The sequence below is a fragment of the Alosa alosa genome, chromosome 1 (genome assembly GCF_017589495.1).
Source record: "Alosa alosa isolate M-15738 ecotype Scorff River chromosome 1, AALO_Geno_1.1, whole genome shotgun sequence".
Taxonomy (NCBI): Eukaryota; Metazoa; Chordata; class Actinopteri; order Clupeiformes; family Clupeidae; genus Alosa; species Alosa alosa.
The window spans coordinates 10,026,781-10,047,810 of NC_063189.1; the positions used below are offsets into that span (position 1 = coordinate 10,026,781).

Below are 21,030 nucleotides of genomic sequence, written 5' to 3' on the forward strand. Positions count from 1 at the left end.
AGCAGCAAGCCACTCATGGTGATGAAATCGATCCCGTTTGTTTCCTGCTGGTGCATGCTCTTATCGTCCGAGAGGCAAATCGTTTCTGACAGACGGCTCCTCTGGACACGCATACGTTGGTGAGAGACACTTTGTGACCACGCCCCACTGACAGTAGCCCCACCCACGCACCCATCCCTGCGTTAGCCGTGGTGGTTTGGCTGACTGGATCCCATGAGCCACAGTCACAACATGGTCCACCATGGGACAGTTTCCCTGCATGTGGTCTGCCCTCACCCCCCAACCCCCCCCCCCCCCCGGGTCATCTACTGACTGTTAATATTGCTCCTTGTAGGTGCTTTTTCATAGCTACACGGTTTGGACCAATCCCCTGTCCAATTGTTCAGAGATCCTTAATCCAGCTTGAGATCCCCTTAATGTAGTGTGCTCCTAATAGGATGACTGGTATTAACCTCAGGGACAATACTGCCAGCTGTCCAAGAGCCCCCTATTGGCCAATCTGAAGAACTGGGAGGGGGTTGTGGTTGAGAGGGGGAGTGAGAGAAAGAGAGAGAGAGAGAGAGAATGATTGAGAGAAGGAGCATAAGTGTATGCCTGGAAAGTGTGATGGGCTTTAGTCTGGGACCGAGACGCCGAACGGAGTGACAGAAAGTGCTTTCACGCAGAACAGGACTTTTTTTTCTTCGTCTTCTGTGAAAACTCCCAACTCCCTTGTTCTGTGCAAACCCGTATCTCCTTCTTCCCTCTCTTTTTCACTACTTTCTGACTTGCCCTTCTCTCCTCCCTCCACAATTCCATTTCTTTCCCTCTCTCTACATCTCTCTCTGCCTGGGTCCTCCTGTCCGACCCCCCTCCCCCCAGCTCCTCCCGGTTGCATTGGGGCTCGGTGGCGAGTATATGGGTGACTGAGAGTGAGGCCGAGTGCGAGTGTGGACGTGTCACTATGGGGCTGGGTGCAGTGTGGAGTCGGGTGAAGAATGTGTGCCAACAGAATGGACTCCTCATCCTCTCCGTGCTGGCAGTGGTCATCGGCTGCCTGCTGGGCTTCTTCCTGCGCTCCAAGCACCTCACTGCACAGGTCAGTTTATCACCAAGCGCTGCCACCACAGCCTGCCCACCTCAGGGCCACAACACCCACAAAACCTCTCAGATATTCAGGCTTCATCTGTAACTCTCTCCAGTAGCTTTGTAGAACAGACTATTTTACCCTGGCACACTGCAAGTAGTTAGAACTTGCGTAAGAGTGTTTCAGTTGTCATTAGATATCAGGGATACACATGCGGTTACTGAGTGAAATTATATAAAGTCGTGGAAAGCTCCATGGTCCAATTTATTTTTTTCTCAAACTATGTTTGAACTAGAATTTCTAGAATAATTGGAATAGGAGCAGGATTAATTAACATAGTAAATACATTCCACTGAAGAGTTGAAATGTGTGAAAGCTCCAGTGCTGACTCCATGGATGGTCTCTATGGTGATGATGTTGGTTGGGAAAGCTGAACAGCTTCTGACCTCTTCGATGGTTTCTGTCATGAGGAGCTTGCCATGTTTGTTGCTGGCAAGGGATTAGTGTTGAGTCACAGCTATGGATCACTGCCTGGCAGATCTGTGACACACAACCCTATATCACTAATGAACAGACAGTAATGGTGTTTTGTTGACCCTCTTGAGCAAGTTACTGTCTCATAGTCCTGGTAATTAAAAGGTGTAGTCCACAGTTTTAACCTGGATTTTAATGTGTACATTCAAATAAATCTGGGGTCTTTGCCCAAACAATCAAGCTCAGTATTCATGGAAAATAAAATGATAAACAGCCAATCCATCAGGAACATGGGCTCTGTAATTATCAGATGATCCCTGGGGATCAATAAAGTATCTATCTATCTATCTATCTATCTATCTATCTAAAATGTCAACTCTCTCGAATTATGACTGATCAGGAAAATAGTTTGTATGCCTATGCCACATTAATATTTAGAAGAACTGACTGCCTGATTGCCACACTCTGGCTGGGTACAACATCAGTTTGGAAATTCAGGAGAACTTGTTTCCCATGACAAAGATGTTAGCCAACTTAAAATAATGAATATGTGACTTTAGGTTGGCATTGGCATAGTTCATTCCCTAAGCCATAGCTTTTGCAGTTGGAGCCACAGGTCACCATATGGAGAAACATTTGGTGAGACATGGACAGTAATCTCACCACCCTTAGAGAGAATTGAATTACAGCGTCATGTCACCAGCTACAGCTATTGTATGTCTTAAATATAAATATTGCACCTCCACCAGACAAAACCACCTCATTTAAAAATGTCAGAAAAATGACAGTTCCCAAGAAATAATTATTTTAGCCTTACAGTATATATCTTTTCCATTGTATTTGCAATGTCTGAAAATACACCTAGAGGCACTTAGAAATTTGATTTCTGGCTAGATGTATTTGACGTCTGATGCTTGCAGACTGTGAATGAATCTTGAAAGCATGTAAAGCATTTGGATGCTTACAACCAGGAAGCTACAGCATTAAATTTGGCATATGCATTGTTCACAGTATATTTCTGTAGAATGTAAATGCTTCCTAGAACATCTTTGTATCACGCGCACACACACACACACACACACACACACACACACACACACACACACACACACACACACACACACACACACACACACGGTGGTACACTCAGGGTGGCAGATGCCTTGTGCATCCTCCCACTGGGTTAGCATTGCTCTCCCTGGGCCTCACCCATGCTTGAGTGGTGGCCAGCCGTTTAACAGCACTGACACTGATCTCTATCGGCAGGTCTAAGTTTGGTGCCTCGATGCAGAACGTTAAAGCGCTTTAGCCCCAAGCATAGGCACGGCCTCCCTCCACATGGTCCTCTCCACACCTTGGCACATGATCTTCAACTCTTAGTGTTATAAGAATAAGTCTTTCTTACATTCTCTCTCTCTCTCTCTCTCTCTCTGTCTCTCTTTCTGTGTTTGTGTGTACATATACTTCGCTGTTTACCAGAGCTGTATGTTCCTAATCTATTTCTGTACTCTCTGTGTGTTACTGTTACAGAGCCACACCACCATTACAGGCTCATACCATTAGCAGCACCACACTCACACAAATTACAGCCTCCAAGGAACACAACAGCATGAACATGAATGTAATCATTTCAATTCATGTGATACAACTCCCAAGTAATGTTTAAATAAATGCCTCATATCTATTTTGGAAAGACCAAAGCACTCTGCAGACATTTCTTTTCTCAACGTTTTTCATTGAGGAACAGTCTGTCCCTCACCCATCACTAGTAATGACATTTGTAGCTAGATACGACCTCCTTACTGTATGTTTGGCTCTACAATGATCTCAGCTTCTTGCCAAAATACCTAAAATCCACAATATATATTATAATGTAACCCACAATGTACAATATAATTTGATTTGATTCACTGGGTAAAAAGCTGCTGTCAGGTTTTGTTCACTTTGTTTACTACTGGATAGTGATCACGATCACGATCACCGATCACCGATCACAGATCCTGGCCTCCTATGTTTCCTACTGACATGACGTGACCCTCGTGGCTGTCCCTAACGAGCCCCTCTCTTGTGTCCACCCGGTTGTCCGCAGGAGGTGAAGTATTTCCAGTTTCCGGGGGAGCTGCTGATGAGGATGCTGAAGATGCTCATCCTGCCTCTCGTTGTGTCTAGGTAAGTCCAGCTACTACTAGTGCTGATGCTGCTGCTGCTGCAGGTGCTCCAGATCACTCATGTCGACCCCTCAGATCTCCTTTTCAGCTTGTATTTGTGTAGTTGTCCGTACATGTATATGTATGTGGTCAAACCCATCACAGACCAAAAGATTGGATGTATGGAGTCACACCTCCTGAATAAACAAGAGCAGTCATGAGACAACAGAGACTCGCTTCTATAATGTAATAATGAGAAAGAAATTTGTCAATCATCATGTTGGATGGACCAAAATATTGTGACCTTCTGCCTTGTCTGAAAATTGGAAGAAAATTGAGCCATTATTTTTTAATCTATGTGAGCAGAAACATTATGACACACAGGGTCATAGTGTGAGGCAGCTGTAGATGCCATTAAATGTTAAACACAATATGATATAATACAAATGGAGTCCACTGCAGGATAGAGTTTGTGTTGTCGATGTAATAACAACCAAGAACAAAGATACTGTAGCTGTACAGTAGGTCAGGTGTGTGTCTTTGTCTCTGCTGTTAATTGTAAACACTGGCACAAGTCTCAGGCACTGGTACAGAATGCCAACTAGCACCGTAGTCATACGAGGACATAAAATTGGCAGACAAGGATGGTACATAGAGAAGAAGAAACACTAGGAAATCACACAAAGAGCTTAAATCATAATTCAAAGATAGCTCAAATGAGTTAATGGCAACATTATTTAAACAAATCATGAAGCAAACGAGAACTGGACATTGCACTCATAATTAATTGTAATGTGATTTAGTCCACTTGCACAGCATTTTGGCTGTATCTTGTACAATGCAGAATACACCACATACACACAAATGCTCACTGCTGGTACAACATATTCAGACAAAAACACAATGTTTGCAACAAAGACCCAATCAAATCACATATGCAATCATAAACACACCCACACATACACACATACATGAACACACACAGATCAAATGTGAGGTGCTCTATTGGCAATAAGCTACTTAAGCTCCCAGAGCAGCAAAGGCTGGATGAGAAGCTGACACACACACACACACACACACACACACACCCCTGCATGTCCAGCCCACACTGCTAAGCAGAAGGTGGAGGTTAGTGTTTCAGTCTGCCAGCCCCACACGCGAGAGCAGGAGGGCCGGGAGGTTATGTCCGTCCACTGACACCACAGCTCTAAGCCAGGCAGTAGGCCACACGTGGAGGTCAGCTTGGTTAATTGCCATTAATCTGCAAAAGTCCAACCTGGCCAACTGCACTGTACTGGCTTGTTGCTAGTGTCAAGGTTGTCTACCGTTAGCTGCCGGGCATCTTTGATGCAAAAGATGCTCATGACTAAATGTGTCATGAGCAAATTAAATTTTGATGGTATGTATTGATGGAATTTAATTTAAATTCGCTATAAAAGTCAAATCTGGGTACACAGTAGCTCTGCTAGGCAATAAATTACTACGTAGAGCAACCTCATTGAAGATTCAATCTCAAACATTCAGCAACTGTATCTCTATGCCACTAATGTTCAGTGACACTGCATTATATCAGTAATGTCCAGTGGCACTGCGGACATATGGTCCAGATCAAGGCTGTTTTTTTCACAGTCTCATGCAGGGTAGAACAGTAGGACATTAGACCTCTAGTTAGCATGCAGGCTAGGACAGTGGAACTACACGTCTAGTTTCTCTTCATCTGTCAGTCAAGACGTACCAGTGGCACATCGCAGCACACTAGACATCGTCTCTGTCTCTGCAACATTCCCTCCCAGTACCCCGGGTGGAAAACATTGATGTAGTAATCGAGACATGCAAGCTTAACAGTATGCGAGGGCTTAGGTTCAACGCAAGGACCACACTCTGCCCCCATTTCTGCACCATCTGCCCAGGGCCAAGAGTAGGGACCAGATTATAAGCTGAGCGCACGGCTACGCAATCAAACCCGCCGTTGTCTCCTTATCCCCCAATCCACCATTTTTGTTAACTGATTTCCAATCAATGCCTTGTAAGAGGAGGAAAATAGGGGGAAAACAAGGGTCATGCAGACTGTAACAGTTATTTTGTTTTTCATTACTGATTACCGCTGCTTTTACGACCATAAGTCTGATATCTGGCTGAAAACATGGCAACGTGTGGGCGTTTTGATTATTGCCACTGCTATCCCAGTGCTTTCCATAACCCACCCACCCACAAAGACACGCACACACACACACACACACACACACACACACACACACACACACTTTTCAAGAGTGTGGCTATAAAGCTTGTTAAGTTCATCTACATTTTGGTGTGGGCGAAAGACACAGATGATTCCTACATTTCAGTTCTAATGCTTTTAGTACCTCAGTCATCTATGAAGATGTCACGGGTTGCTAGGTGAGAGCTGTCATCGACATGACCTGTAATTTCCTAATAAGGTCATTCTAATGTCTTATTATCCATTTGAAGACTGGAACAAAAATGATGTCAAAGATAATTGTTGACATTCTACTTGTTTTGAAAAGGTGTGAGTCCAAGGTGATTCCAATGGAGGTATGATAATAATAGACTTCTCGGAACCAGTGCCAAACATCAAACTTTGTGAAGGCCTTGATAACTGACTTTAGAGTCTTTTTGTCTGGGTTACTGAAAGGTGCTCTCTTTGAATATTTGAAATGCAGAACTCCCAAAAAGGCAGAAATGGTAGAGGACCATGTCATTTTGCTGTTGCTTACGAGGATTTTTATCTTGTGTGGTGTTTAGTATATCTGGAATATGTTCTTGCACTACTGATATTTTGTATTGAGATAACAAATAATTGATTCGATGCTGATTGAGTGAAACGGTGGAAGATGGTTTTCTTTGTAAAAACTAATCATTTGGTCATTTGTAACAATTATCTGCACCTGCACTCCCCCAAAGTCGTTTTGGTGCCACGGCAGAGGAGCCTGGAGCTCGACTTTCTCATCTCAAGGCAGGATTACTGTAATGCTCTTGTCCAGCAGAGGTGCAGTGGAGTAAGCCCCAGATGGTGCTCAACTCCTGTTTTCTACAGTCTCACACATGCATGCATGGTCACACACCATGGGATGTAATCATTTGTTATGCATGGCCCAACCTTCCTTTCTTTCTTTCTTTCTTTCTTTCTTTCTTTCTTTCTTTCTATGTAATAGTCCTTGAGCCAGAGTGCTTTGTTGGTACCACATGAGGGGAAAATGTAATTTGTCTAAAAATGTAATAAGTCTCATAGTGACTTTGGCCGGGTAATAGAGTTGGTAGAGTTAGAACATAAGTGATAGCATTCCATTGGTGTGAGCTTTTAGTGTTTTATCACCCTGTTTATGTCTATATGTCTATGCAGGGATATATTAGGTAAAATGGGGGAATCTTAACTAATAGATTTTTCTTCAAAACTTCCCCAGCTAATTATTTACATGAAAGGGAAACTCCAGCCTAGCAACAGCCTTGGGTCAATTTGTGGATGATAATGATTCAGTTGTAAACGCATATTCCAGTCTTACTCAATTCTGATTGACGTTGTCTTGGTCCCAAACAAAAGATTTGCACTCGTTATCATCCAAAAATCGACTCTTATTGTTGGAGCGGAGTTTCCTTTTAAGTTAGTATTTTTTGTACCGACAGAACTCGGAGATCTATGTTGCCAGAATTCTCTTTAAATGTAAATAATCAGCCGTGAACGTTTTGTGGGGATAAGGTAGGTATCTCCCTGCATAAACATATAGACGTAAACAGGATGATAAAACACAAAAAGTTACAAGCAATGCAATGCTATCACATAGATTTCTAGAGTGGTATACCTTGGCAATAATCACTGAGACTTACTCCACCCCCCCCCACACACACACACACCACCCCACTCCCCTATTGCTCCATCACATACTTCCCATTTCTTATTCACACGCCCATACACCATCATTCATATTCACTCGGAAACACACACACACACACACACACACACACACACCACCACCACCACCACCACCAACCCATCACACACACACACTCATTAAATATAAGCAAGCATTTTGTAACCTTCTAAATGAAGGAAGCAGTTGACCTTTTTCCAACTTGGCAGGGACAGGACAATGACTTGATTGTATCCAATTAATCTCGGTTCGAATAAAATGGTTACTTAACAAAAGTAATAAATAGCCACTATATCCCTGTAAACAAAGCAATCAGTAAATTATTTGATCTACAGTATAAACTATAACATTAGAAGTAGGGCTGTGCCATTTGGTATCGCATACCGATTGATCATATAGCAATCCTCTAGAATTTTCATGTCCCAACTCCCAATATTAACATCCTTTTGGTCCCCAACAAAAATGTACACTCATTATGATCCAAACATAGACCCTTGGTTGATTTTAGACCAGATTTATCCTTTAAACCCACAACTGGCTGAGTTTACTTAAAGGTGCCATGTGTAATGTCCGGCAAAAAATCAATTCATACTCCACATTCCATAAAAGATGGGGGCAGTATACCTCCAGAAAGTTAGTTGGTCTACCCTAGAGTAACAACCGAGACACGTGTATTGCAGTTTGGCTGGCGGTAATGTTGCCCGCATATCGCCTCCCATGGCGAAACTGGTATTATGACACCTGTGTCATACCTTGTCATTTTTATGCTAATTCAGGTTGATATCTCTGCAGCACTATACCTTGTCATTTTTTTAATGACATCATCGCCCTTATTTCTTCTCATTCTTTTGATGCGTGTAGCTCATTTTTTGGATATTTTTACCTCAATTCTTACACATGGCACCTTTAAAGGTGAAGTGACTTCAGAGAATGATTATGGATGGAGTTATGGCCCTGAACAACTGAACCTTGAATCAGATCTAATCTGTGAAGGGAGGTGAAATATGCATATTGTGAATAGGTTTGCAGCATTTAGTCCATTTTGTTGGGGTGAAATGAGAGAGTTATAGGTAGCTATGGGTAGCCTATTTATGCACCAATCAACACAACATCCATAACACTATGTAGAAGCCTACTGTCCGTTGCCATACAAAAAATGCTGTAAAAATTGAAGACTGCATTGTTGAGGTAAGTCAGTGGTAGAAGGCAGCTTATTAATGATGTTAAAGAGAACGAGTGTCTGGCAGAATAATCTTCTCAAAAAATGAATTTGTGTATGAAATGAAAGGCTTTGAAACAGATGTCCGTGCATTTAAGAGCCAAAAGCTAACAAGCTTAGAGTTATAAGCTCAGTATAAACAGTGTCATTGCTAGCTACTGTAGACTTCATTCAGATTTTTGTAGCAAAAGCTACTAGCTGCTACAGAAATCCTCTTCCTCTCCAATTGGCTGTACTATCCTTAATGCTTGTTTTGCTTCCCAGCTGGCTAACTGGCAATATGTGGTGTGGATATCCACGGCTTGGGTAGAGTGGTGGGGTGGAGATCAAGATTAATTCCACCCAAAAGCTGTTCAGAGCTCCATCACTGTTTCCAGATCAGCAGAAGTCACAGATCACCTAACACAACACAACACAGCCCAAGAACTGTTCTGTGGTGCCAAAGCTTTCTGGGCAGGCCCAAGATTAGAGTTTGAGCTCCTAAAAGCTGTTCTGCTGGCCCAACAAGGATCAGTGTGGAGAGAGAAATATTTGGTCTTATGAATAGTTAACACTGCTGGGGATCTGGATCCATTGTGTGCAAAAAAAAATATAAACACATGGCATGAATGTGTGGTACAGTTGGTTTAACAAAGCTGTAAATGATACAAAGGTAAAATGATACAAGCTTCAGATTGGAATTCAGTCCATGTGGTGTTGTTTTCAGCATTCAGTTGAAACAGTTATTTGAATGATTAAAAACACTTCTTTTAGTCTTTTTCAATGTCATCATCTCATTATAGCTAAACTTGTTTTGACATAGCACCTGCAGTGATATGTAAAGCATAAAAAATCTTCAAAACACACACACACACACACACACACACACACACACACATACATACAGTACACAGACTGTTCATGCCAAAGTCAGCAACACACATTGAATCAGCTCTGGAGTTTGTTATGAATGAGATGGGTGTTGTGAATGTGATTACATCTGCAATGTTGGACAGAGGAGGAGTGTGTTTGTGAGCGAAGGCTGGCTGGATGAAAGAGGGAGGGAGTGTTTTTACTCAGCACTCCTAAGATGTCTGTTTCATCACGCACTGTTTCTAACATCTGTGAGGTCTTATGTAATGAAAGGGGCTTCATGGTTCAGTGGGAGGTTATTTGAGGTAACTTGAATCTGACATTTTCTATAAATCTGGTTGCTGTAGTCATTTTTATGATTGCTGGCAGACCACTGTGTTTCTGGGATGTACAGTGTTGTCTTGTGGATATGTAATTATGTAGGAGAGTCGTGTATCATTTGTCCTCCAGAAAATGTTTCTACAACAACAACAACAGAAAAACAATTCCCAGCAAACCAGTGTCTTCCAGTGTGTCAAACTGTAAAACATTATTCCCCACAGCATTCTGTTTGAATATGAACCACTTTGTCCAACATCTCCAAAATCATTTAATTGTGTTAGTACATTATATTAGTCATGCAATCATTGGAAGTGAAAAAGAACAAGAATCACACAGAATTGGCTATATCACAGTTGGCATGTCATGACTTCAAATCTTGATCTTGTTGGGCTGACAGAACATCCTGAGCAGAGGGCATCCTGAGTCCCCCTTTTGAGGGCAGACCCAAAAGCAGCAGTCTATGACACCCATATTATTGATGGTTCAGGAGAGTAGGAGGCTGTAGTGTATTGATTAAAAGTAAAAAGCATACAGTGTACTTGGACAGGGAGTGTTCTTGTTAAGATGGTGGATGATCCTATAAATGTTTGGTTTCTACTACAAAAGCATATAACAAGCTACATATTAAACAGATCAATGGGTTGCTTTTTAACTACTGTACATGAATTCATTTGCTCAATAGTTAAAAGCTGGAAAATGTTCAAGCTGTTAAATTAAACAGAACCAAAGAATCCTCAAAGTTCAAAAGTCGTCTTTGTGTCAGTCAGATGTATGGCATGTCCCTTTTTAACGGAATTGCTATTAAAGCCTTAACTAGTCTCAATCCATTCATGAGCTGACCACAGTCCTGTAGAAGTAGAGGGAAACACCTCCACCATCGCATCCTCTGTACAAACTGACCTCATTTCTCATCTCTTCCTCCATGACCAGTCTGATGTCTGGGCTGGCTGCCCTTGATGCCAAGTGCTCCAGCCGCCTGGGCATCATGACCATCTCCTACTACCTGTGGACCACCTTTGTTGCCGTAGTGGTGGGCATCGTCATGGTGTCCGTCATCCACCCCGGGGGCGCTGCCCAGAAGGAGGACTCAGAGGACAGCGGCAAGCCCATCATGAGCTCCGCCGATGCCCTGCTTGACCTCATCCGGTAAGGTCTGCGGGGATGGGGAAGACAAGGAAGCATCAGTTGTCAGTGTGACTGTTTTGTACTGAAAGTGTGTGTGTGTGTGTGTGTGTGTGTCACATTCAGCTGAATGTCTCATTTACATAGGTACAATTGGGACATTAAAACAAACACTCATGGAAAAAAAATACCTCCCATGTTATTGTAGCACCCTTCTGCTCTACTTAATAAAAAAAATGTACTTTAAAGTAAAAAAAGGTGCCTCTATGGGTTATGATTTGGTTTAGGCCAGTTCTAGGTTCGGCATTAAGGGGGAAGAAAATTGACAATACAACAGTATGTAAAATAGTATAAATAAATAATGCAGGTTTATTAAATACAAATATATATTTTCTCTAACAGAAAAGAAGAGGAAATACTAGTAAATAGAAAATAAATAGTAATAAATACAAGGCTCGACACAACATGAAACTTTGCGCAAAGTATCACCAGGGTCTCTACACATGAAGTTGAGCATTGAGAACATTGGTTGTGTACACAGAGTTTAGTCTACTAAAAAGAAAGGTTTTGGCAAGATGGTGGCGAGAGGAAAACCAACTGCTGAAGTGAGTTTTTCAAAACCTTTCTTTTTAGTAAGCTATACATTTATCAAACACTGGTTAATTGAAGCTTAGAGCTTAAAACTTAGAATAACACAATGTATTTTAGAAACTTTGTTGAATAATCCTATGCCCCTGTAGTTTGTTGGAGAAGATGTTTTCAGGACGCTGGTATAACTACTAGTTTCACAGCATAAAATTGATTAATCCAACTGAATTCTTCTCAGGACATCAAATATGACATGGACAGAATTTTGACATACTGTATGTTTGAGCTGTTTACGGCACCCAGTCTTGTGTGAACTTTGAAGTCACAGCTTGAAGGCAGGGGCGAGACTAATGCAAGCACTAGGCTAATTGCAGAGAAGAGTGTCCTTGAAGTGACCCATATCAGGACAGCAAAGGCCAGCAAATACCCTCCTCAGCCTCTTCAAACATGCCTGATGGATGACAAGCACAGAGATAGATATCTAGCCATTGTGTTTTAGATAGAAGTAAAGATGCATAGAGAATCCTACAGAAACAAATCCTGTATTTTAGCGTGCGCTCTGAAGCTGTGAGGCACATGCTCGATTAAACACATGTATGGTTGCGACTGAGAGCGCAGACTATAGGGCTGACTGCGTAGGTGCTCAGGGGGCGTTCTTTGTCACTATACTCGGCTTGTCATGCTGACATGCCAAAGACACAGGTTCTCTTTTGACTCGATGAGCTTATCAAGGGCTGTTCTTGGAGGTCTATGGTTACAGGTTCAATAGCTGAAATGTTTTTCCTAAGTATAGGCTAAACATTTTCTCTGGTAATAAACTTAAATACCTCAGTGTGTGCGTGTGTGTGTGTGTGTGTGTGTGTGTGTGTGTGTGTGTGTGTGAGTGTTTGTTCCCAAAACACAGCTGTGGTTGGGATTTAATGCTAAGCTACTTTGGCCCTTATCGCGTGTGTCTGTGTGAGAGTGTGTATTGGCTGAATTCAGGGTATTTTGTACTATTTAGATGGCTAGTAAATTGTCTGCAAATATGTCTGTAATCCCATGAACTGCATTTGTGTAAAAGTACAATGCCGTGCATAAATTAACAGGTAAGGCTCTCAAGTGGCACTTTAGTAGATGAACAAAAGAAAAAACAACAGCATTAATACACATCCAAATTGACAAGAGCCTGTACATAAATTTGCATTAAGACTAGATAACATGTGATAATAACCCACTGTTTCTGGTTGGACACTTGACCCTCTTACAACAACATAACAATGACAGTGGCCCAACCAGCGCGAAACGAATGGTTACCAACTGGGGCTTAAGAGAAGAAGTCCGTTTGAAGCGGCCTTGCATGTCTCCTCCTTTACTCTCCCACACCACCTGGGATTTGGAGATTTGTCTGTTCTCCCAGCTGGAGGCAGGAGGTAGAGAGTTTACAGTTCTCTGTGTCAAAGACCTTAGAGCGGCTTAAGTGCTGGGTGTCAGGCCAGGTGGGTGACCTGAGCGCCGGCACCCGGCACCTGTCAGCAGTGCCGTGGCCAGAGTCAGTGTGCAGAGTGGCCCTTGGGTCAAAGGTCATCTGGATAGGGTTAATTGCACCTGCACCACCTTCACCATTTCACCATCACCCAACAGCTAACCCCACCCACCCCCCATCCCGACACACACACACACACACACACACACACCAGGTGTACATACAAGGATTCATACCCACATACACATATGCATACACACATACACATACATACGCATCGCAACTTCGTGAGACACACTCACCTTTTGAGATCCCTGGGATCCATATGTCAGCTTTGAGAGAATTTGAAAGCTGTAAAGCTTTGACACTCTCAGCTGCTTGCAGACATCACCATATGGTCAGAAGCGCCCTATGAGGATCCAGCCGAGGCATCAGAGAGGAATCAAACAGGGAGAAAGAGAGAGGGAAACTTACACTGACATCAATTATTACTGATTCCATGTCATAACATCACATTTTGATCCCTGTATTTTCAGCATATTTAAAAACTGTGACAAGATATTTCAGTATATGTTTAAAGTTTTATTGTGACCAGCAATGTAGTCCATGGTGTATTTTTATAGAAAAGTTCCCCAGTGCTCATTAGAGGATTGGTGCATTAGATTGGAACAAACTGATATCTGGACAGTCAATTTAATGCTGAATGCAATTTACATATGCTGTTGCTCTCCTTACTGTTTCACATGAAAGCCACACTATAATTCACACATAGAACTTTTCTTTTAAAGTGAGCTTTCCACAAACCTTAAAAATGTCCTTGACTTGGGCCAGCCATTTAATGGTTCTTTTAATTCTCTCTTTCAGCAACATGTTCCCAGCCAACCTGGTCCAAGCCTGTTTCCAGCAGGTGAGTCACACAGTCATTGTGTCAAGAGGGAAAATGTTGACCTTTTTCTGCCCACCAAGCACTAAAAAATAAATCTCACTCGTGTCAGCCTCAATAATGTAATTGTGCTGAAGTATGTGTTATCAAATGCTATTTCCTCTTTCTTTTCCAATTCATTAGAAAGCATGAGAATCCTGAAAATGAATGAGACCCATCGACAATTATTCAAGCTCTCAGTTTTGATTTTGGATTCTCAGACATTTATTCCCAACTAGCTCTCAGTGTGGGATTTTAGTCAGCACAATCAATGGAGGATTAGTTCCAATAATCAATAACATTTCATGTCTTGGGTGTCCCATGTTGCTCCCTGGTCCATAGTATCGCACCCAGAGTATCCCCATCATGGCCCCCAGGCCTACTGTGAGCCAGGAACTTGCCGAGTCCACCACGAGAAGACTCTTCATCTACGGCATCCAGGACGACAATGGCACCGACATCCAGAACTTCTCCCTGGACCTCACGCCCCCACCTGCTGTCACCTTCCAAATTAAACCGGGCACCAGTGAGGGCATGAATGTCCTGGGCATTGTCATTTTCTCTGCTACCATGGGTAAGATACGTACATAAATTCACAAAAAATCTGTAATATGAGAAAGAATAACGACATGGGGCAATAAAGCCATGTGGATTGAGCTCAAATCTGTTGCTAAAAAAATTATAAACCAGAGTTGATGGAAGTTCTTAGAGAGCAATACAGTGTATTCAGTGAGTTTTTACTGTGAGTTTTTAGTCAGTATTGCAACTATAGTACACAAGTTTGATGTGTTGTCCAAAAGGACCAAACACATCAGACATATTTACAGAAATCAACCTTGACAGGAAAGGTAATCTGTCTCCTGCTCTGCTGAAATGCTCAGTGTTTGTCTTATAATGTAATTAAGTTGATAAATGAGTCTTTTCAAAGCCAGGGTAATTTATCAGAGTTAACGCCACTCAGGTAAAATGGCACACACATTTCTACTGACATAGAGACCTCTCTCTGGGATGGAAATGAAAGCTGCAGGACAAGTCTTGGTGTAGGTGGGTTCAGTTAATTCACCATAGCCTACTGCCATAAGACTTCTCTTCCTTTAAAACAGGAAGCCCCTCTCTTAACATGACGGATCTTAAGCTTTTGTCATAATCTATGTGATGTTCTGTCTTTTGCTCTAGGGATATAGCATGTTAAAATGGTCTAACTATCATGTATCATGCCAGAGCGTCTGTATATATTGTGATGAAGTGGTACCTTTCTTAGGCATAATGCTTGGCCGCATGGGACCCAATGGCAGTGCCCTGGTGAACTTCTGTCAGAGTCTAAACGAAGCTGTGCTCAAAATAGTTGCCATTGTCATCTGGTAAGATCAAGGACATTCATCTTCACACATTCACCCCACAATGAGCATCTTCCTCTGAATGCTTCACTAAGTGCTTTCGTAGGAATAGGATGTAGTCACATACACTGTGTTATCACATATCACAGTTATGAAATCTGAGGCTCTGTGCCACATGGATATTTACATAATTCATCTTTCTTTTGTTTAGTAGATAACATAGCATCAGAGTGGATGATCACATGAGATTTTAGGAGCATGTCAAGATTCTACTTCATAATGTAGTCACTGTTTTTTTTATATATAAAAATGCATTATGCACTGTATGAGTAGAAAAGCTGTGTGAATATTAATCTGACATTTACATTAATAAGGGCAAATTTAGCAAGTTATTAAAAAACTAGCTGCTTTAAAAAGCTAATGGTTCAGAGTACGTTTGTTCAGAATGACTATTTAATGAACCAATACTGACTGCTCATAAACTGACCGTATCAACTGCACTCTAGGTATTTCCCATTTGGCATCGTGTTCCTGGTCGCTGGCAAGATTCTGGAGATGGACGACCCTTCCGCCATGGGGAAAAAGCTGGGATTCTACGCCATCACTGTGGTTATGGGGCTAGTGCTGCACGGCCTCTTTATCCTGCCTGCCATGTACTTCTTCATCACCAAAAAGAGCCCCATAGTCTACATCAGGGGCATCCTGCAGGCCCTGCTCATATCCCTAGCTACCTCCTCCAGGTAAACAAGCAGTCCACATACACTAGGTCTCAGCTGAGATGATGTGTAGACCCGTTTAAGTTTCAATAGCAAACATTGCAGCGTGAGACAATCACAGTACTAATATTGAGCATTGTAAATTGGAATATTGCGTCTTGTTCATTATAATCCCAGGGGGAGCAGGCTAGTAACAGTACTGTTATCAATTACATACCGGTATATGCATATATGCAAAAACAACAAGAAATCTGTGCAATATCTATAGCTGAAAAGTTTCAGTTCAGGAGGACTAACGGCCAAGGCAGGCAATTTTAACAATGCTGTGTCAAAAGAGCATTGAAAATATACTGTGTACATATCACCAAGGGCACAGCTGGAAATGTTGGTCCCATGTCCATCAACTCAGACTATATTACAGTATTACATCTCTAAGCCTGCTATGTTCCAGTCAGCCCAGGTCTGGGTCAGACAGTCAGACACACACACACACACACACACACACACACACAGAGAAAGAGAGAGAGACACTCACACACACTTTCATGCTATGCTACTGCACATCGTCACCTTTCTATTTGTCAGTAGTTGACACAGCAATCTGTTCTTTGTCAGCTTCGGACCGGCCCTCTCAGCTCCTAACTGTCCATTTATGGCTGACAGAAAGACCTGCAACATAATGCCGAGACGACTCTGAATAACCCTGATAATATGTTTCTCCCTGCAGCTCCGCCACACTGCCTATCACCTTCAAGTGCCTGCTGGAGAACAACCACATAGACCGCCGCATCATCCGCTTTGTACTGCCTGTGGGTGCCACCATAAACATGGACGGCACGGCGCTCTACGAGGCAGTAGCTGCCATTTTCATCGCCCAGGTCAACAATTATGAGCTGGACTTTGGCCAGATCATCACCATCAGGTGAGTCTGCCATTGAGTGTTTTTTTTTACCTGCAGTGGACATGAAGCCCTTGTACCATAAGCCTTACTTCATAGTAGCCTTCCATCCATCCAGTCCAATGAAATTACATGATGATCAGAGTAAGCAGATCATGTTCATGTTATATATTGCGTTCCCTAAATTCTCCTGACTAAATATGACAATATGTCCTGGTATTTTTTTGCAATAATACTAGGCCACATGTCCCATCTGCCTAGTGTCTTGAGTGCATACAAAAACATGGAATCTTGGCTCTTCTGCCTTGTCTATGGTTTGCACTCCACCTTTCACCATGCTTGTTCTCATTCTACATGTAAGCTGTCTATGTTGCAATGCGTATGTAAATACCATACGTCACCATTTGGCCAGTCTGCTTTTGAGTGCTTTTTCCGTGACATGTGAATCCCTTACACTGGGCCTCTTACTTAAAAGAAGCCTTCCATCCATCCGGTCTAATGTAATTAAATGGTGATGATCAGGGTAAGCAGACCATGGCCATGTTACACTCTCTATGGTGCTCCTGTACTAATCTCTCATGACTAAGACCCATATGGCCTGTATTCATTTCATCTCTCTCATCACCTCAGAGTAGCCTTTTATTGATGTTGTTGCTGTCGAACTAGCCTGTTATTGATGTTGTTGCTGTCGAACTAGCCTGTTATTGATGTTGTTGCCGCTGGAGTTTCACACAGACTGCCTTTATTTTGGCTGCTAATGTAACAGCAGTGTGCCACAGCTCTCCGGACAGTTTCCATCGGACTGCAGCGTGCTGGGTTGTTGAGAGCGCAGGTGTTTTGAGGCTGGCTGATGTCATAATGCAGACACCCTGGAGGGTGGTGGTAGAACCTTAAGAGGATTTGCCAGGGATGACTTTGAACTAAAGCTGTATATTTGAAAGGAGAAGCTCAACAGAAATGATCTTTTATACCTCTCTTGACCCTTTGCAGCATCACTGCTACTGCAGCCAGTATCGGAGCTGCTGGGATTCCACAAGCTGGCCTTGTAACTATGGTGATTGTGCTGACTTCGGTTGGTCTGCCCACAGATGACATCACTCTCATCATCGCGGTGGACTGGGCGTTGTAAGTTCTCAAGTAGCCTTGCAGCCTATATGCATAATGTGGATGGTCAACATTGCTTAAAAGTTAGACTGTTTGTATTTGTATATACATTATAATATTTCCTTACTTCTTGTTAACAAAACATTATTTGGCAAAACACATCACAAAATTTTCATTTGAAGTTTCATTAATAATCAGTTTATTACATGAAGCAATGTGGAAAATGGAAACTTATCCAATGCTAATCAGTTTTAAATGACACATAAAATGACAGTGCAATGTTCTTCCTCACGGTACTTGTGCGTGTTCTAGGGACCGCTTCAGGACCATGGTGAACGTAATGGGGGATGCCTTGGCCACAGGCATCATGGCTCACATCTGCAGGAAAGACTTTGTGAAGGAGGGTGAAGAGGTACAGACAGTGTGGCCCTCTAGAGTGTTTTCTCATTTCATATTCCGCTCTCCAAGGACAAACAAAAACAGCATGAGCTTCTTCAAGTAGTCTTTAGAATCTCATATTCGGCATCAGGGATCAGTACAGCAATCCCAAACCGTCTGAATAATGAAACGAGTATAATGCACATTTAATGAAGGCCATCTGAAAGGCTGTGCAGATATAGGCTTAGCCTGATGTCACACTGACATGATGGAGGAAAAGAAAAACTAAAAAAGCCCTCACATACTGTATTTCTGTGAGCCATAAACTGCAAATATGGTCCACCAATAACAGCATCGAGTCATATTGCCATGAAAGTAAACTGGAAAAAAAGGAAAAAAGATCATCTTATAATTCAAATGATAAGATTCAGTAATAACATTCGAAAAATAAAGTAGTCCACTAATAGTGAGTCATCTTTTCTCTTGTGCACATTTCTTTTCCCTCACACAGATCCCTCTCATTTGCGAGACCAAACCCATGATCAGCATCCAGCAGATGATGGCCTATCAGAAGAACGGTGGCTTTCAGCCCTCACCCACAAGCATGCTGAGGAAGCCGGAGCACTTCTCCCCGGACGTGGCCCGGATCCGGCAGCTGGAGGAGGGCCGGCCCATGGAGAAGAAGAGGTCCTCGCACCGTCACAAGCGGGAGCCTAAGGACAAGGACCACTGCGCCATAGACATGAATGGCCTGGAGACCAACGTATAGGCTCTCACATGGACCAAACACAGACACAAACACAACATATGTATACCTGCTCTGAAAGCAAGGATCAGAGACTAAGCCTGGAATGCACCGGACCTTAAAGGAAATGACGTTTTGAGGTGTGGGGTTCAGACAGACACCGTGCTCTTTTCATTTGTGTGTGAGTTTGGGCTTGTTTTTTTTTTTTTTTCATTTTTTAAAGAAATTGATTGCAACAACATTGCAGTGTGTGGTTGAGTTGATCTATACGCTGTTGCATAACTTAACAGGAAACCAACTCAACTGACAAGAGGAAAGGGATGGAGGCCTGTGGTACTGTGCCATTTTCCATCCCAGCATCCCCACTGAACCTTAGCTCAGAGGGGTCAAGCCCCCGGTTGAACCAGCAAAAGCATGGAAGCAGTCTGTTTTGTGGTGGTGTTACGTTTCTTGCTGGTGACATCAGTAATATAGGGGTGATAAGTATGTCTGATTCCTCCACGTTCGGGGGCAGGATATTAACCCAGCACTTAACGTTCACTCAGATGTGTTTATGTTTACTGTTATATAATGTAATTTAAGATTTCTTTCTTTCTTTTTTTCTCATGTTTTGACTTTTATAAGATTTCTTCATCATACTGTATATGAGTTTCTCTTTTTTTGAGGTAACAATGGTGAACACAATGTCTTGAAAACCGACCCATCTCAAACGTTCCTCAGAACAGTGCAATGTTTCTTGATTCAGATATCGTTGTTGCTTGGTCTTAGGTTTTAATGTTTATTAAATGCATGGACGGATCATGAACTTTTAGGCCCCTGGACCCAGATGTATTAAGGGCCCCCACTAATTGTTGCATATGTGGGAGGGGGGGTTTGGGGGTCCTCCCCCAGAAAATGTTTAATTTGTTTGATGTGATTTCCTGTATTCTGGTGCATTTGGGGATTTGGGAATGGCCAATACTTTAATTCAATCAGATTCATAGCCTACATCCTGATGCCTACATCCTGATGTATTGATATTGAGGCAATGATTCCATGCAAAGGTTTGGGCTTCAGGGCCCCCTGACCCCTTGGGCCCCTGGGCCTGGGTCCGGTAAGCCCGTGCAGTAATCCATCCCTGATTAAATGCTATAATCCTTTGTACGGCATCTTTTTGTAGATGCCTTGCAAGAGGGAGCCCAGTATTTGCTGATGAGGTATATCTGATGATACAGCTGTTGCAGCTGATAAAAGTTCCAGCTCTGGGCTTGATCATAAACAATTCTTCTAGTTTTAGCAAGGTCAAAAGAACTGTACACAGTAGTCCAGTCTATATCTGTCAGCACAAGCTGAACCAAGCCTTTATGTAAACCAACAATTACCTAAATAGGATAAAATGATTGGAGAAAAAATACACAAATTAAACTCCAGCTGATAAAAACTCTGGGACAGAAGCTCTGGGAGTGATGGTAAAAACCCATTCAACTGAAAACCCCAAAAGCCTGAGGTAATCATAAGAACTACTGAATTGAGTATGGACAGCATGTAGTAAGCTGAAAACAAACTCCTTTTTCACTTTATTTAATGGGGTTTAAACATCACAGTTTATATGTAAAGTAACTCTGAGGCTCAGGCGACAAAGTATGAGTGATGAACTTCATTTCTGGGAAGCACATGAGACACCCCACCCACCCTACCCTCAATGCTCTACAAATTACTTACTGGGCAAAAGCACCAATGGGCACATCCGGTGATTTGGAACAAAGAAATTGTAATTATTCCAATATTTTTGGGCAGGAAGGTGACT

The 21,030-nt window shown here is 42.4% G+C and overlaps 1 protein-coding gene across 1 annotated transcript; it reads left to right on the top strand.

The window, feature by feature from the left end:
* Positions 1-800: 800 nt before the first annotated feature.
* On the top strand, positions 801-20,075 carry slc1a7a (solute carrier family 1 member 7a). Its single transcript, XM_048260653.1, has 11 exons — positions 801-1,078; positions 3,630-3,709; positions 10,900-11,115; positions 14,009-14,051; positions 14,409-14,640; positions 15,328-15,427; positions 15,910-16,143; positions 16,847-17,041; positions 18,008-18,142; positions 18,434-18,533; positions 19,011-20,075. The coding sequence occupies exons 1-11, from the start codon at positions 944-946 to the stop codon at positions 19,266-19,268; spliced, it is 1,728 nt and encodes a 575-aa protein (XP_048116610.1). The 5' UTR covers positions 801-943; the 3' UTR covers positions 19,269-20,075.
* The last annotated feature ends 955 nt before the right edge of the window (positions 20,076-21,030 follow it).

Excerpts from the sequence above, each read along its gene's own strand:
- slc1a7a (XM_048260653.1), top strand. The coding sequence starts at position 944 with ATGGGGCTGGGTGCAGTGTGGAGTCGGGTGAAGAATGTGTGCCAACAG. Across the intron at positions 1,079-3,629 it reads CCAAGCACCTCACTGCACAG|GAGGTGAAGTATTTCCAGTT; the intron begins GTCAGTTTATCA and ends GGTTGTCCGCAG. Across the intron at positions 17,042-18,007 it reads GGCCAGATCATCACCATCAG|CATCACTGCTACTGCAGCCA; the intron begins GTGAGTCTGCCA and ends GACCCTTTGCAG.